At 43.9% G+C, this 15,383-nt stretch overlaps 1 protein-coding gene across 2 annotated transcripts in view; it reads right to left on the bottom strand.

Annotated features, from left to right (window-relative positions):
- SETD1A (SET domain containing 1A, histone lysine methyltransferase) overlaps positions 1-15,383 on the bottom strand; it is an 83,141-nt gene that overhangs the window by 16,652 nt on the left and 51,106 nt on the right. For both annotated transcript variants that reach the window (XM_077447224.1, XM_077447223.1), the window contains exons 12-15: positions 14,781-14,847; positions 13,401-13,667; positions 8,845-10,134; positions 4,430-4,599 (exon numbers count right to left, since the gene is read on the bottom strand). In XM_077447224.1, the coding sequence (XP_077303350.1) occupies positions 4,430-4,599; positions 8,845-10,134; positions 13,401-13,667; positions 14,781-14,847 (1,794 nt within the window). The remainder of the gene's footprint in view (positions 1-4,429; positions 4,600-8,844; positions 10,135-13,400; positions 13,668-14,780; positions 14,848-15,383) is intronic.

Genomic DNA, 15,383 nt, shown 5'->3' with positions numbered 1-15,383 from the left:
CCTCTGACATCTGTTGCTCCATGGACCACCCGTTCAGGTCCACCGTCAAAACTGACAGGCAGACCTGAACGGGGCCTAACACGTTTATTTATTTATTTATTTTTTAAACACAAAAAAAAAAAAAACCTTTACAATCACTTTAGACTGCAAAGGGATTGGTGAATTAGTCTATGCGGTAGGAGTATGAACACACTTTGATGAAGGGAGATTGTTGGAATGTAGTGACCAGTTGGCATTTCTCTTTGCTGGATGATAGATTATGATGTAATTACAGTCTGCACTTCCAGATTCCTCTCCTTTCTATGAATCACGTTTGTTTTGCTGTACGGGGGAAGTATAGTGCTTCATTGAAACGGTGCCAATACTTACAAAGATGCATTCTGATAATTACCCGGGGTTGTCACACCAAGGCTTCCCATTCAGGGTGAGTCACAGCCTGAATGTACACAAAGAACATATCTATCTTACACTGACAGCCATGCCATGTCAGCGCCGCAGCTCATCGATTGCAGCTGCACATACGTCAAGCTCTCTGCGGTGGACTCCTCAGCTTTATTAAGTCTGATCACTCTGTTATGCTAAAATCTTGTAACACGCCCACACCTCTATAAACTTCTGAAGTGACAGGGCAGGAAATGACAGGCGGGAGCCCCCAAACCACTTAGGAGAGCTAGGGATAAACTTGAAAAAAAAAAAAGTATCACAACTTCAAATCAATGTGGAACCCCCCAGGGAGGTGCACTGGGTCCCATTCTGATCTGTGCAGTGGTTAATGAGCTAGCTTGGTAGAAAACATGCTAGCCCTCTTGCTATGGCTGTTCAGCTGCACTGCTCTGCACAATTGAGGTATGGGGGATAAAACTCAATCCTGACAGCAATCATGCACAGGAGGCCTGCACCTTATTTCCCCACCGCAGGAGGGAGGGGTGACTGACAACGCAACGCATCAATGCACATACTAGCCAGCACAGCACAGATCTTCAAATGTAGTAATAATAGGATTTTTATAACAGCGTACCTGTAAAATCCCTTTCTTGGGACAGAGCACCATAGTAATAACTATGCGGGTATACAGGCCACCTTTAGGTGATGGACACTGGCACACCCTAAGACAGGAAGTATCCTCCCTATATAACCCCTCCCATTACCGGGGAGTACCTACGTTTTTGTAGCAAAGTAATATACGTATATATATCCCAGAAAGAGGGGAGGGACCTCTGTGTCCCGTGATGTACTTAACCGCTTGTCGACCGCCTCATGCTGATATACGTCGGCAGAAGGGCTTGTACAGGCACTCTAACGTACCTGTACGCTGCCCTTTAAGAGGCGGCCAGCGGGCTCGCCACACGTGGCAAGCTCCATGAGTCGGGTCGTGGGGACTGGATCGCTGCAGGGATACCCACGACCGCCTCACGTGGAGGAAGAACAGGGAGATGCTAATGTAAACAAGCATCTCCCTGTTCTGCCTAGCGACAGCGTCATTGATCTCTACCTGTGATCGGGAGCAGAGATCAGTGACGTGTCACACACAGCCACACCCCCCCTCCAGTTGGAAACACTCCTGAGGACACACTTAACCCCTACACTGCCACCCCCTGGTTAACCCCTTTACCGCCAGTGTCATTTACACAGGAATCAGTGCATTTGTATAGCACCGATTGCTGTATAAATGACAACGGTCCCAAATATGTGTCAAAAATGTCCGATGTGTCCGTCATAATGTCGCAGTCACAATAAATAATCGACGCCATTACTAGTAAAAAAAAAAAAAAATTAATAAAAAATGTCATAAAACTATCCCCTAACCAATTAATAAACGGTTATTGTGTTTTTTTTTAACCAACAATATGTAGAAGAATACGTATCGGCCTAAACTGAGGAAATTTTTTTTTATATATTTTTGGGGGATATTATAGCAAAATGTAAAAAAACTAACGTTTTCAAAATGGTCGCTCTTTTTGTTTATAGCACAAAAAATAAAAACCACGGGGGTGATCAAATACCACTAAAAGAAAGCTCTATTTGTGGGGAAAAAAGGACGTCAATTTTGTTTGGGAGCCACGCCGCACAACTGTCAGTTAAAGCGACGCAGTGCCAAATCGCAAAAAGTGCTCTGGTCATGAAATTGTTTCAGGGCTGAAGTGGTTAAAGAAAAAGGATTTTACAGGTAAGCCGTTATAAAAATCCTATTTTCTTTATCGTACATCACGAGACACATAGCACTATAGTAATTACTATGTGGGATGTCCCAAAGAAATGCTATCTGAGGGGAGGGAGACACAAACAAAGCAGGGCGCCATCAGACTTGAGGACCTATACTGCCTCACACTGGGCCCAAAGGCAATATCCTCATACCTTTTTACATCCACCTGCTAGAATCTAGTGAATGTATGGACTGAAGACCAAGTTGCGGCCTTGCAGATCTGAGCCATGGAGGCTTGGTGACGCACTGCCCAAGAAGCACCAACTGCTCTGGTGGAGTGCGCTTTGACTTGAAAAGGTGGAATTCTCCCTTTTAAACCATGGGCCTTAATTATAACTTGTCGAATACACTTAGAAATAGTAGATTTGGACGCTGCCTGTCCTTTCCTAGGACATTCTGACAGCACAAATAAAACATCAGTCTTCTGAATCTGAGCGGTCGCCTTTAAATAGACCTTGACTGCTCTCACTACATCAAGGGAATGTAGTGATTTCTCTTCCGTAGAACAAGGTTCTGGAAAAAACAACGGTAGGACAATATCTTGGTTCAGGTGGAAACCTGACACCACTTTAGGCAAAAAAAAAAATTGGATGAGGACGCAACACCACCTTGTCCTTGTGAAAAATTAAATACGGCTCTTTACAAGAAAGAGCAGCCAACTCTGATACCTTACAGAGGATATAGTAACCAGAAAAAGGAAATTTTCTTGTCAGAAGGACCAAGAGAGTATGCTGTATCGGCTCAAAAGGCTGCTTTTGCAAAACCGACAAAACTAAATTCAAGTCCCAAGGGTGACCTTACTGGCAGATTAAGCCGTGTTAACCCCTTGCATAAAACCCCGAAACAAGGAATGCGAAGCAAGTGGTCTTTGAAATAATACAGATAAAGCCAAGACCCCTAATTGCAGAAAGGCAAGAATTCTACCTCCTTAAACACAAAAAAAACTGAGGTGCTCCCTGTAATGGGAGGGGTTATATAGGGAGGAAACTTCCTGTCTTGGGGGTGCCAGTGTCCATGACCTGAAGGTGGTCTATAACCCACATAGTAATTACTATGCTGCTCTGTGTCCTGTGATGTACGATAAAGAAAAATGCTTTTATTCCAAAACAAACACATCATGAAAAGAATAGGTGTAAGGTTTCAGAGCCGTGCAAAACCCCTTCGTCAGGCATACCAGATGAAGGGGTCTTTTGGAGGGGCAAACAAGAATGCTGTGCAGGCACCCTCCTTATCAATCGACATCACTGGTTATTAGGATGCCAGCGGCTGGTCTGCACGGTGTCCAAGGCTGTAATGGTGCACAATGGGGTGGTACAGCGGTGTAGTGGTTAGCACTCTCGTCTAGCAGTAAAAAGGGTTGCTGCTTCAAATCCCAACCATGACACTACCTGCCTGGAGTTTGCATGTTCTCCCTGTGCCTGTGTGGGTTTCCTCCGGGTACGCCGGTTCCCTCCCACACTCCAAAGACATGCAGGTAGGCTAATTGGCTTCTGTCCAAAAATTGGCCCTAGTATATGAATGGGGACCTTGGATTGTGGGCTCCTTGAGGGCAGGGACTGATGTGAGTGTGCAATGTACAGGGATAGGGACAATTGTAGACACTCACTCAGGTTGAATTGGATGGACTGGTGTCTTTACTCAACCTTACTAACTACGTAACAATGAAAACCTATGGCACTGTGTCTAAGAAAAAGGCAGGATTGAACCACCCCATTGGCTTGTACACAATTTTTAGGCTACTTGGGAATACTGAGGAACCCAGAAAGCACTCTGGCGTCACCACTTCAATACCAGGCACTTTTACCCCCTTCCTGTCCTGGCAGATTTTCAGCGCTGTCAGTTTGAATGACAATTGAGCAGTCAATGCTACACTGTACATATGAAATTTGAGACAAAGCTTTCTTTTGGTGGTATTTCATCACCACTCAGAAGGAGACTGATTACAGAGCATGCCAAATGCACGACCTGGGGGGGGTTCCAGGAAGACGTCCATGGACCGTTTTACTGCTATAGCACGGTAATGAAGTCTTCCATGCTCTTGGTCCCCTGGAGAATTCTACAACGATGTGGAAATTGTAAGACTTTGTTAACTTGAAAGAAGACCAGGGACAATCCCAAAGAAATGCAATAAAAAAAAAAAAAAAGGCAGAGAACAGAAGAAAAAACTGGCAAACACAGCTTAGCATCTAGATTTGTTCAATCATCACCCAGTCAGAGGATACAGACCTGCATGTCGCTGTCCAGTTCCCGTACAGATACAGGAATCACATCCAGGTACTTGTCTTTGTCCTTCCTGCTGATTGAATAATAACCTTCACTGCGCGCACAACCTGTCTGGTGCTCCCGCAGACCATCTTGCTTGTTACGTTTTTTCTTGGGGTCAGCAATGTTGGTGAGTGAGGCTGTGTTAAGGAAGACAACAGTGTGCAGAAGACATGTGCTAACGACACAACATTGCCAATACATACATTATAAAAACAATTTAAAAGAATAATTCCAGGCACTGACATTTTTTACGATGAAACGCATAGGGCGGAGCCTGATGTGTGTCGTCACCAAGCAAACAGCTGCTGCGGACTTACTGGAGGCGTTTTAGCCGTTTTTAACGATATGATACTTGTCTGTATATATTTATAATTAAGGATCGACCAATACCGCTTTTTCGGCGACGATACGATACCGCTATTTCGGCCACCTCTCCTGCTGATATTTTGTACATTTAAAAATGTTTAAACTGTCATTTTACTTTTTTATCACGGTTATTGCTGTCACAGGGAACGTAAACATCCCTTGTGACAGTAACAGGCATGTGAGAGGTACTCTTTATTGAGCGATTGGGGGGTCTATAAGACCCCAAACCCCTCTTCTGCACTTCAAAGTATTCAAAACGCCAGGATCAGCGTTTTTGAATACTTTATTTTTTTTAATAAAACTGTAGTCTTTAAGTGATGTCCTGACAACGCCTCCGGTTTACTAGATCCGAGACTCTTCGGCCAGCCGGTGGATGTGCCAGCTGGCTGACCAGGCCACCCGGTGGGACAGAAGAACCCGTGTGAGCGGCGGAAGGTAGTGGGAGGGAACGTCCCCTCCCCGCTGCTTGCATTAACAGCCGAGCAGCTCCTGAGCCACATCGATTGTCATTATACAATAAAGCAGACCGTCCGCTCTAAAGAACGGTACCGGGGTGATGCGTGCAGCTGCATGCATCACCCCTGTGAAATCCCTTGAAGCAATAATCAATAATCAGTTTTTTGATCGATACTTCTAAAAAAGTGAATATCAGCCGCTGATAATCGGTCAATCACTCGTTTTAATAAATCTGGGTCCTATACCATCACACTATGAGGCTGTTCATCACGTTATTCATACCGAGATGAATTGTCCACCGAGGAAGGGCATTAAATTGAGCTGCCTGATGTTTCGGATCTCAAGCTTTAATTGACCACTCACATCTTGATTGTCAATTGAACTTGTTAAAAGGAGTGTTTTTCCACCTTAATGCCTCCTATGCATTAAGTTAAAAAAAAAGCCCCCCCCCCCCCCCCAGTTTTACTTACCTGAGCCCTGGAACTTGACCCGGTGGGGACGCGCCGTCTCTCTGCCCGGGGTTTGGCTCTTGATTGGATAAACTGATAGCAGCTCCCGCTGCTGTCAATAAAATCCAATGATGCGTGCCCCAGGGGGTGAGGCTGAGTCATACATTCGGCAGCTATGGACACCGAATGCAGGACTCGAGAGCGCGCCCACAAGGAAACCCCCTCGGGAAAGGGCTTCTCCTAGGGGGTCATCTGACATGACCCCCTAGGAGAAGCCACTGGGGGGACCCCAAAATACTAGGTTCGGGCCACTCTGAAAACTGAGCTGCACAGTGGAGGCAAGTATGTTTGTTGTGCGATATATAGAGGGCGCTATAATGTGACCAATTCAAAAGTAACAATATAAACCTGAATTATCATGCACATGTAACAGTGTAAAAAAACACAATAGAAATAGTTAATAACACGATAGGCTCAAACAATCGTAGCAAAAGAAATTGTTTTTGTGTAGTCCCAAACAAACAGTTCATAGTAGTCTAAACTTAGAATACTATGAACTGTCTGGTTGGGACTACACAAAAACAATTACTTTTGCTACAATCGTTTGAGCCTATCGTGTTATTAACTATTTCTATCATATTTTTTTTTACACTGTTCACATGTTAATATTTAGATTTTAGGCTTATATTGTTGCTTTTGAAATAATTAGTCGCATTATAGCGCCCTCTATATATCACACAATTGCTTTTTGAGTACTACTTATCAAAACAGGGGAGCAGCTTATATTTCACATTTTTTTCACTTATTTTACTTGTTTGGCGAGGAGGATACTTCTTTTCATGACATGTTTGTTATTTTTCACCATTTTCACCACGGGGTGTTTGGCATGGAAGATTTAAGTCATCATTTTTAATAGATTTCCTATTTGCACTTGGACTTTATATGGACTGCTATTCACACTAGGTCTTTGATATTTATTGCTTTCGTTTTATTCACGTAGCACATTATTTGTTTTGTTTTTAATTACCGATTACCCGTTTAGTGCTGCACAATCATTTTTGGTAACATATTATATAGTTCCATTCTTCCAGCTTGGACCAATGTAACAATGCATTTATCATGCCTGGCCAATGCCGCTGAAAATCACTAAAGCAGACACCGCTGCTACAGTTATCTCCACTTGCTTCTGGGTCCTGTGCTGAGCAGCCGGTTTGATTACTTGTGAATACAGCAGTGTTTCTCAAATCCAGTCCTCAGGCCCCCCCAACAGGTCATGTTTTCAGGATTTCCCTCAGATGAAACGGCTGTGGTAATTGCTAAGGCAGTGAAACTGATCAAATCAACTGTGAAAAATAATAGAAAACCTGAAAACATGACCTGTTGGTGGGGCCTGAGGACTGGATTTGAGAAACACTGGAATACAGGAAGTTGGCCGCTCAGCGTGGGCGCGATTTAGGGAATGCTTTGCGTTCTCTGAATTAATGCAAAGTGTTCTCCGATTGGATGGGGTTGGGAAAAAAATATAATAAATTGCATTAATTCAGAATATGCAAAGCATTCCCTAAATGGCATGCGTCAAAAAACTGAAATCCCATGTTTACAATACAGGAGAGGAGCCGCTGGACGCAGGACCAAGTTGAGATCACTGTAGCAGAGGTGTCTACCGTCAGTGATTTCCAGCGGCATCAGCCAGACATGGTATGTACATAGTTACAATGGCCCAAGCTGGAAAAATTTAATTATGTACAACATGTCAACACCTGGAACTATTCGTTAACCCTTTCCCTGCCAGAGTAGTTTTTCCCCTTTTTTTGCACAAGTTTAGAAAATAATTTTAGGCCTGAAGATTATACAAAACCCCCAAGCATTATAGATTTTCTGAAAGCAGACACCCTGGAGAATAAAATAGTGGTAGTTCCATTTTTTGGCACACCATATCACCGCAAAGGTCTAGGAAACGCAAAATTTCTGACCTGCACACTAAAGAGAATTTTGGTGCAAACGCACACAATAAAATTACCCTTTTTTTTTTTTTTTGTAAAATATAATAAAGATGAGGTTGCACTAAGGCAGTGTTTCTCAATTCCAATCCTCATGGCCCACTAACAGGTCATGTTTTTAGGCTTTCCATTATTTTGCACAGGTGATTTGATCAGTTTCACTGCCTTAGTAATTACCCCAGCTGTTTCATCTGAGGGAAATCCTGAAAACATGACCTGTTAGTGGGCCATGAGGACTGGAATTGAGAAACACTGCACTAAGTAAACAGATGCCCAACATGTCAAACCTTAAATCCGTGTGTGCCCGTGAAATAGCGACAAACGTCAGTACCCTATATCAGTGGTCATCAACCCTGTCCTCAGGGCCCACTAACAGGCCAGGTTTTATGTATTACCTTGGGGGAGATGCAGACTAGAATACTGCAATCACTGAGCAGCAAATTATATCACCTGTGATGGATTTCAGTTATCTTACATCCTGGCCTGTTGGTGGGCCCTGAGGACAGGGTTGATGACTACTGCCCTATATTTTCTATAGGTGGCACTTTATAAGCCCCCTACAGGTCATCAGTTTAGCGTTATGGAGGAAATCCTGTGCTAGAGTCCAATCTGCATGTCTCCTCTGGGCACCACTGAATGTACTGCAATACACATCGCATTCCAATACATTCCATCCTGGTTATGCTAGCCAGGAAAAAGCGACAGGTGACCCGGAAGTGGCGTCATAAACGTTGATTTCCGAGTCACAGCAAGAAGGGGAGGAGAGCTTGCCCTCCACCTGCCATGTCAGTCCCGGGCCGCAGATGGGAAAGCATAGCCTGGAATACATTTTTTTTTTTTTTACTTGTATTTTTACCCAGTGTACTGGGCCCAAACCATTATGTGGAAAAACTGGTGCTGGTGTCTCCAGCAGCCTGGATTTTACTTGTTGGAGCCTGACCTTTGTCAATTAAAGCAGTGCTGCTCAAACCTCTGTCCTGCTGCTTCTGAACATGCTAGGTCTAGAAACCTATCAACAGCAAGAGGGCCAGAGCTTGACCACTCTGGAATGGCCTACTATAATCAAATAACTTTTCACACTGCACTTAAAGCTGTGTAAGGATATTTGTATGAGGAACCCAGTGGGTGTCATTAAGCCAGTCTGTACTGTGGTCCTCCTGCAGCAGTCTCTCATAGGTTTCCCGCAAGAAATAGAGGTCTTCTGTATCCAGCCCTTGGTTCCAAATGTCATAGAGAATGGTCATCTGTTCAAACTCGCTGCGCACCTCGTATTTTGGCGGGGAAGGAGGTATTAAAGGACGACGGTTCTTGTGAGACCTCAACTCTCGCGTCGTTATCCAGAATTCCTCCTCATCTTCCTCTTCGTCCTCTTCATCTGATGTTACCTCCCCAGGCTCGATCACTTCCTTGGCATGTTGCTGCTTTCGGTTTTTACTCTTAGAGTCCTCGTGAGTTGCTTTGGCCATAATCTCCTCCAGTTTCCTGGAGGATGACAAATTAAGGTCGCCAACTTCCAAGAACCCTGTCCTGGCCTCCAGTCCTGGTACTAAGCCACCTCCAACGCAAATTACCTCCTCTGGGGCCTCCAGCACAGGCTGGCCTAAGTCGACATGGAGGAAGTCGCTTGGCTTTTCCAAGTCTAAAGACACTCCACGATGCCTCTTGGGAGGCTGTTTTAATGAGGCAGGTATCTGTGCATAACTGTGCTCCAGTAAGATCTGCCGCACTGGGACGAGGAGTTGTTCCTCTAGATTTTCAGTTCTTTCTGGCTCTAGCGGCTCTTGTACAGAGGCAGGTTGTGGTTTCTGTGGAAGTTCTGGAAGAAGAGTTGGTTTTACCTCCTCCTCTTGATCATAATCATCTAGCATATCCTCTCCAACCGGTGGCATGACTTCTAGTCCGACACGTGGCGGGTTGGACTTGACCAGACAGGCATGGTCCCAAGGGAGGTTTAATACTGTTAGCTGCTCTGGAGGTATCCTCTGAGGAGAAGGCTCTTTGGCAGGCTGTGGGACCAGTACAGGCTCTGCTTTGGGGCTCACAAGCTTCTCTGGTGAATGTACCGGAGAAGGAGCCTTTGGTGAAGGCAGTGGATGTTCCTCTGCTGGTGGTAAAGGTTCCAACACTGGCTCTTCCTGTGCTTTTTGTAGAATCTCGGGTGGTAGTTCCTCTGTAACCATGTGATTTGGAGGTTTGCTCTCAGCAGGTTCAGGCTCCTCTTCCGGAGAAAGGAGGAAGGTGACGGTTTTTCGCCTCTTTTTGGGTGGAGGAAGAAGTGGTAGCGGCGGAGATGGAGGGGCAGATGGTTTGGGGGGCGAGACTGGAAGAGGCTGGGGTAGAGGCTCTTGGGGCAGGGCTTCTAGATGGGTTTCCTGTTTGACTGCTGGAGACTCATCTGAAATTAAAATTGAAGAAGTCAACATCAAAAAGAAGGAAAAAACAGAAAATTTACAGAGAAACAGGAGTCATTATAAGAGGCCTGTAAATTTTCTTTCCACATTTATAACCAGCGGGTCAGGATCAAAGCAAGACCGCTGAATTATTGGTTTATTACTTTTATTATAAAATTTCATTCTTTTGATAACCAGGTTTCAAAAGCCATTGTCTTGACTTAGCTCAGATTGACCTTTGCAATGAATTTTAAAATTTCATTAGCACATTGATGAGGGAAAGTAGGGAGAAGAAACCAAAAAAAGAAAATAAAAGTAGTTTAAACTTCAGCTTTAAATCGGAACTAAAATTCCACTGTCATGAACTGCGAGCAGGCAGGCTCTTTACTGCAGAAGAGACCTAGAATGTCTCTTCTGCAATGAAATACCCCTGTCTGCTCGCAGTATTCTATGGCATGTAAACTGAGCTGCACATGGGCATGCCAGTTTACATTCCTGGCACGGTCACTGTGTGCCGGGGATGACCGATTCCTGCGTACGTGCAAGAGTGACATCATCCCACACTGGCCAATGAAGACCAGAAGAGGATGGCAGCATTGGTGAGGAGCAGGGACCATTGAAGGAGAGGCAAGCTTAGATCCGTTTTTTAAGTGGAACTTTAGTCAGAAAATTAAGTCCTGCTCTGTGACTTCAGGTGGGCCCCTTTTGCAGGTATATCTATGCAAATCATTAAAAATAAGTGTCTATACTGTTTAAAATACAAAAAATACACAGTCTCATCCTGCTCTTCACATGCTCAGTTCTATTTTTCAGCACTGTGCCTAAAACACAGAAGCCGATCTGCTAACAGCCTTAAAGCGGAACTAAACCCTCCTGTCCTTTACAGCCAAGGAGGTTGCTATCTTGGCGTCTGTTTGATCTGCAACTGCCATTGTGCTGCGCATGTGATCACTTATGACACCAGCCATTTGATGGTTTAACAATTTGGTTGAGAACACAAGCAATTGTGACAGTTAACATTCCCAGCATGGCAGGAATTTAACTTTTTTGAAACGGTTAAATCGGTGGGTTTAGTTCCTCTAAGATTTATTACGGTTTGGGGGCTCTAGGCTTCAGCAAAATGGCTGCCTCCAGCAAAAAAGAAACAGGAGCAATGCTGGAGGCAATTTACAGCACACATTAATCTGGGTAACATCGTTATTAATTGCTAAAGAACTTTTTAAAAAAATTTTTATCAAGTTGTTATTGGTAAAGTTCCGCTTTAAGTACCAAAATATGGCAGTTAAAAGAAGTGCAGTATAAAGCAGAATGATCGTTGGTTATATCTTAAAACTGAACTTTACCCATAACATCATAAAAGCGGAGTTCCAGCCTGTATTAAAATTAATTTGAAGTCAGCAGCTACAAATACTGTAGCTGTTGACTTTTAATATAAGGACTCTTACCTGTCCAGGTATCCTGCAATGTCGGCACCCCTAGCCAATTTGTTCATCAGCTTCGGGTGCAAGTGCTGACATCCTAATGGAAACAGAAAATGAAGCCTTGCGGCTTTCACAGCCCGTTTCCTACTGCACATACACGAGTCGCACTTTGCTTTCCGAGTGGTCGCGCTGTCTTCTGGGACCTGTGTAACCCCCAGAAGACAGCGGGGGGGGGGGGCAGATGGTAAAGGAGGAGGGGCTAGAAATTTCGTAGATCTCTGCATCCTTGTACGGACGATCTTACCCAGAAGTGGGTGGGGGTACCTGGCACGTCGGGCGCGACCTGACAGGAATCTGCTCCCCCCACCCCCAAAAAGTGCCAAATTTGGCAGTGGAAGGGTGCGAACAAGCAGAGCTTCCACTTTTGGGTGGAGCTCTGCTTAAATAAAAAAAATAAAAAAAAATCATGTTCTTTAGCAAGGAACATACTTTACACATAATTATACTACCAAAATTAGTGTGTGTTGTAAATTGCCTCCAGCATTGCTCCAGTTTCTGAAGCCCAGAGCTCCTGAACAGCAGTAAATCATAAAGTGCAACTAAACCCATCAATTTAACAGTTTAAAGGATATGCAAGTGTTTTTTTTTTTTTTTTTAAAACATGTCATACCCCCTCTGTGCAGTTGGTTTTGCACAGAGTGACCCTGATCCTCCGCTTCTTTGGTCCCTCAGTGGCACTCCTGGCTCCTCTTCGAGTGTCCCGTTGGAAAACCACTTTGCCTCAGGGCACTCGTGCGGGCACGCTCCCATGTCCTGCTGCTGTGTCCATTGACACAGACAGCAGGACTCGTCCCTGCTCCCCGGCATCATTAGATTTGATTGACAGCAGCAGAAGCCAATGGCTGAGCTGCGATCAATCTAGCCAATCAGGACCCTAGATGCCGGCTGGAGCTGGGGTGCTTGTCCCAGTCGCTGGAAAGGCCGGGTTCAAGTAAAAGGGGGGCTCTGGGAGGTGCTGCATAACAGGTTTTTCACCTTAAGGCATAGAATGAACTGATCACATGTGCAGCCACATGGCAGTTGCAGATCAAAACAGAAGCAGTTTCCTTGGCTGTAAAGGATAGGAGGGTTTAATTCTGCTTTAAGGCTGTCAGCAGAACAGCCTCTACAAACTCAGCAGTGCCTAAAAATGGAGAGCTACTGAGCTTGTGCAGAGCATGGTGAAACCATGCATTTGGCTGGGTTCACACCGCAGCATGCTCCCGCTCACAGCAGGAGTCCGATGAGTCTCCATTCACCGGTTCACCTGAAATAGACCAAATAGACGCACAGGACTCCAGCGGAGCTGCTGCTGCGATGTGTGACACGGCTCCATAGAGAGCCAGTCACAATCTCCTGCTATGCGAATTGGATGCGGGAAAATCCACATCCAATTTGCACTGGTGTGAACCCAGCCTCGATTAATTTTAAACAGTACAGGCTCTTAGTTTTAATGTTTTACAGAACTATAGTTGCAAAAGAGGCCAGGCTGAAGTGATCTTGATACCAAGCAGGACTTAATTTTTTGACCAAAGTTCAACTTTAATAAACTTCTAAAAAACACACTGACCAAAAAGAAAAAAAACAATGCTTATAAGGCTTGGTATTTAGTCAATTCCCCATCATTATCTTAGGAATGGGGTAGGGGGTAAGAACCGGAAGAAGCAAAGCTGACACACTGCGACATAAAGCGAATGTTTTAGAAGCACTTGTGCAGTTTGGTTTAGAACAGTCTATACAATGTTTTTCAAGATGCTTGGTGAGCTGTGAAGTTCCAGGAACAGGGTAAAAAAAATGATCTGAACACTTACCCAGGCTCTCCTTTTTCTCTGAGACAGGTTCGGGTTCTGGAGGAGGTTCTGGTGGGCTGGGAGGTCTGAACGGTTCAGGAATTGTGTGAGCTTCTAGGGTCTCCTCCTCCTCCTGATCTTCCTCATCATCAGAGGAGGCAGGGGATGAAGATGATGACGAAGAAGAGGATGAAGAGGAGGATGATGACGAGCTGCTGTCCTCATCGCTGGAGCTGTCGCTGTCATCCGAGACGATCTTGTTGGAGAGTTTGGCCAGAGGGGTCTCATCTGAGCAAAGATCAGAAAGAGTACAAGAAGAAATAAGTTGATACAAGTCATAAATCACAAGAAGGGACAATGCTACAGACAAAACCAAAAGACCTAGATATGGATTTTTATTTTCACCAAATCTAATTGTTTTCTTTCTTTTGGTACATACAGCATATCCCATAAACTGCGGCTATCTTACACCAAGAGGAAAAAAAAAAAAAGGACTCTTTGGGTACCATTCTTTTTTTTTTTTTTTCCAAAGAACAGTTAAAGCTGAATTCTTGGCAGATATAAACGATACAATTAAACACAGTTCTGAACAGGTACTTAAATTTGACCGGGTATGATCCTCTTTGTAGTACTTGTACTAAATGTTGTGATAAAAATAATTGAAACACAATTATTGTATTAAATTATTATACATATAAAAATATTCAATTTCAATTCAATACCATATAAATACAAACGAGCATATACAAAACATTCATAGTAAACAAAACATAAAACACAAATCAACATAAACATGGGCCTGATAATATACTCCATCGTGTTATAAATATTCTATCATGTTAGGGGTATTCCATCATCCCCTGCCATCTAGTCCCCCCCCCCCCCCAAAAAAAGAAAAACACTCAACCACACCCCCTTAATATTACTCTCACCCATTGCCTATAAACGTTTAATTCTCTCAGCGAGTTCCTTCCTACATTAAAAAAAATAAAAAAAATAAAAAAAAAAACTGTTTTCCAAACCTTTATTAATTTATAAGGAGGAGAAATTCTCGATTTTTTGCTTTTCGATAATAAAGTGTACCTAGTTACTGTGTACCAACAGAGCCCTGCCCTAATCCGCTATTAACATGGAATTCTCTTAGTGACATTCCTTCTTATACAAGTAAAACCTGACTTATCCCATCCCTTTTTATTAATTTTATGGGGAGGAAAAAATTCTCAACTTTTTACCACCTGTTGGCAAGGAGCAACAGGTGATACAATAACTGTGAGCCAACAAGGGACATGCTGATGGGAGGAGAGAACACACACACACACACACACACATCTGTATGTAGCCATTTAGATTTTAAATACAATATAACACACACACACACTAAAGTCTTCCACATCCCCTCACCTTCAGAATCTTCATCCTTGCTGCTACTGCTGCTGTCGCTATCATCATCCTCATCATCATCATCATCCTGGGAGGATAGTAAAAAAATAAAATAAAATACTCAGTGGATAACAATAGAAGACAATCCTTTGAATGAGGACATTCCAAACGTATCTGAAATAACTCCAGAATCCTCAGTTTAGATGGGACTGGTAGCTATCCAGAAATTGCCGCGTATTGCTGGAAGTTCGTGGGCAAGTGCATTCTCTCATTTTGTTTTTGTACAACTACGAGGGGTTGACCGATTATCGGCACAGCCAATATTCACTTTTTCTGAAGAATCGGTAATAAACTTAACATTACCGATATTGCTTCAAGTGGTTGTACCGGGGGTTACCTGGCATCACCCCGTTACTATTTTATTTTTTTTTTATTTATTTTTTTATTTAGAGCGGACAGTCAGCTTTCTTGTAACGACTGAAGCAGATTAGCAGCCGCTCAGCCGTTATCACAAGCAGCGGGAGGGGACGTACCCCCCCCACCCCCATTCTGCCTGGTTCTCCTGTCCCAGTGGCCGGAGACCCGAACAGTCTCAGATCTAGTATTACCGGATTACTGCCATTC

The sequence above is a fragment of the Lithobates pipiens genome, unplaced genomic scaffold (assembly GCF_037356315.1).
Source record: "Lithobates pipiens isolate NorthernLeopardFrog02 unplaced genomic scaffold, aLitPip1_a1.2 Scaffold_22, whole genome shotgun sequence".
Classification (NCBI taxonomy): domain Eukaryota; kingdom Metazoa; phylum Chordata; class Amphibia; order Anura; family Ranidae; genus Lithobates; species Lithobates pipiens.
This window is presented reverse-complemented; position numbering and strand designations above follow the sequence as displayed.